At 35.5% G+C, this 1,760-nt stretch overlaps 1 protein-coding gene across 1 annotated transcript in view; it reads right to left on the reverse strand.

Moving 5' to 3' along the window:
- The window catches only part of KIF13B (kinesin family member 13B), a 119,475-nt gene that overhangs the window by 85,647 nt on the left and 32,068 nt on the right, over positions 1 to 1,760 (reverse strand). Inside the window, exons 3-4 of the mRNA XM_072407229.1 lie at positions 1,228 to 1,288; positions 574 to 666 (exon numbers count right to left, since the gene is read on the reverse strand). Coding sequence (XP_072263330.1) covers positions 574 to 666; positions 1,228 to 1,258 — 124 coding nt within the window. The 5' untranslated portion in view covers positions 1,259 to 1,288. The remainder of the gene's footprint in view (positions 1 to 573; positions 667 to 1,227; positions 1,289 to 1,760) is intronic.

Genomic DNA, 1,760 nt, shown 5'->3' on the forward strand with positions numbered 1-1,760 from the left:
TTCACCGAATTACTCAATAATTACTTATATTTCACCGAATTACTGCATAACTCACCGAAATATGTCCAAAATTTTATAAATTTAATAAAAAAATTTTTTATAAAAAAAAATCTTTAAAAAAAAAAAAAAATAGTGTATAATGTAATGTAATTGTACAGTAGCTTATATAATATAATACAAATATATATATATATTATATAAAGATTTCCTTGTATTGGACTCAATACAGCTTTTTTGTATTGAGTTCAATACATATAAGTTATTTAAACTTCCCGCTCGCACCGACGTCACCAGGAAACCCCGGACATCGTCACTGCACTCGCCGGAAGAAGAAGGAAGAGGACAGACGCGTCCGGAGGAGCTGCGGGGACCGGGTAAGTATTTTTTTTAGAGAACGACGCTGGAACAACAGAACAGATGATCCAAGCGGGACCAGGTAAGTGATGGCATTTAACCACCTGAGAACAGTTCGGGTTTAACACTTTTTGCAAGTGTTTTAACCCCGAACCAAGGTCGGGTTTAACGGCCGGGTGGTTAATATCAATAAAATAAAAGTGTACTGCAAAATCTTACCAGTCTGTCCATAGGCAAAGATACAAGCATTGTATCCCTCAAAGGCATTCTGAAGAATGTTCTCACCAAGGCACTGAAAAACAACATCTTGTCCTGGAAAAAAAAAAAAAAAAAAGAATTATGTTAAAAGATCATGTAGATTCTACATACATTAAAAAAACAAAACAAAAAAAAAACTTAAAATTTGACCAAAAAACTGTAAAGTGTCATAAAAAAAAAAGTTTGCCAAACAAAAGTAACTGTAAAAAAAACATAAACACAACTTTTACTGGTTCCCTATTTCCTGCTGCTGAGGTCACAGGAAGGAACCAGTAAAATATTACCAAGTGATCTACAGTGATAGATGCCGTGTGAGGAGCATTTCCCCTGGCAAATCTTTCTGATTTCTTCTACAAACTGATCTATTATTTTTATTATTAAACTTTATTTATACAGCACTAAGATATTATGCAGCAATGCACATTAAATAGGGGTTGCAAAGGACAGACAGTGACAAAGAGAGAACCCTGCCCAGAAGAACTTACAATCTAAAAATAAAAAAATGGACAAAGCAGCAGAGTTGTATTATTATTATTATTATTATTATTAATATTATTAAACAGGATTTATATAGCGCCAACATATTACGCAGCGCTGTACATTGTATGACTTTACCTGCAAATTTCTCCTTTACAGATTCATCCATTGACCAGAAGCAATGATCGTATGCGAATACCTATAGTAAAAGAGAGGAATTATAAACAAACAATATACAAAAAGGAAATAAACAATGAGAGGTTTGCATACAGGTAGCAAATAGACTACAAAATAGTAGTAAAAGGTAATAAACCAGGTACTGCCCCAACATGATTCTACACCAGTTTCAATCAGCCCCTAGAGAATCCCTACATGGCTCTACACCAGTCTCTGAAATAGCAACCCATTATTAATCAGTATTAAACAGGATTTATATAGCGCCAACATATTACGCAGCGCAGTACAATAAATAGGGGTTTCAAATGACAGACTAATACAGACAGTGATACAGGAGGAGAGGACTCTGCCCCAAAGCCATGAAGAACTCCTACATGATTCCACAGCCGCCATTGATATCTCTACTGGGGAACCCCTACATGATTCTATACTAGCCTCCGACTTGTCATCTCCCGGAGAACCCCTACATGATTCTATACTAGCCTCCGACTTGT

The sequence above is a fragment of the Pyxicephalus adspersus genome, chromosome 4 (genome assembly GCF_032062135.1).
Source record: "Pyxicephalus adspersus chromosome 4, UCB_Pads_2.0, whole genome shotgun sequence".
Lineage (NCBI taxonomy): Eukaryota > Metazoa > Chordata > Amphibia > Anura > Pyxicephalidae > Pyxicephalus > Pyxicephalus adspersus.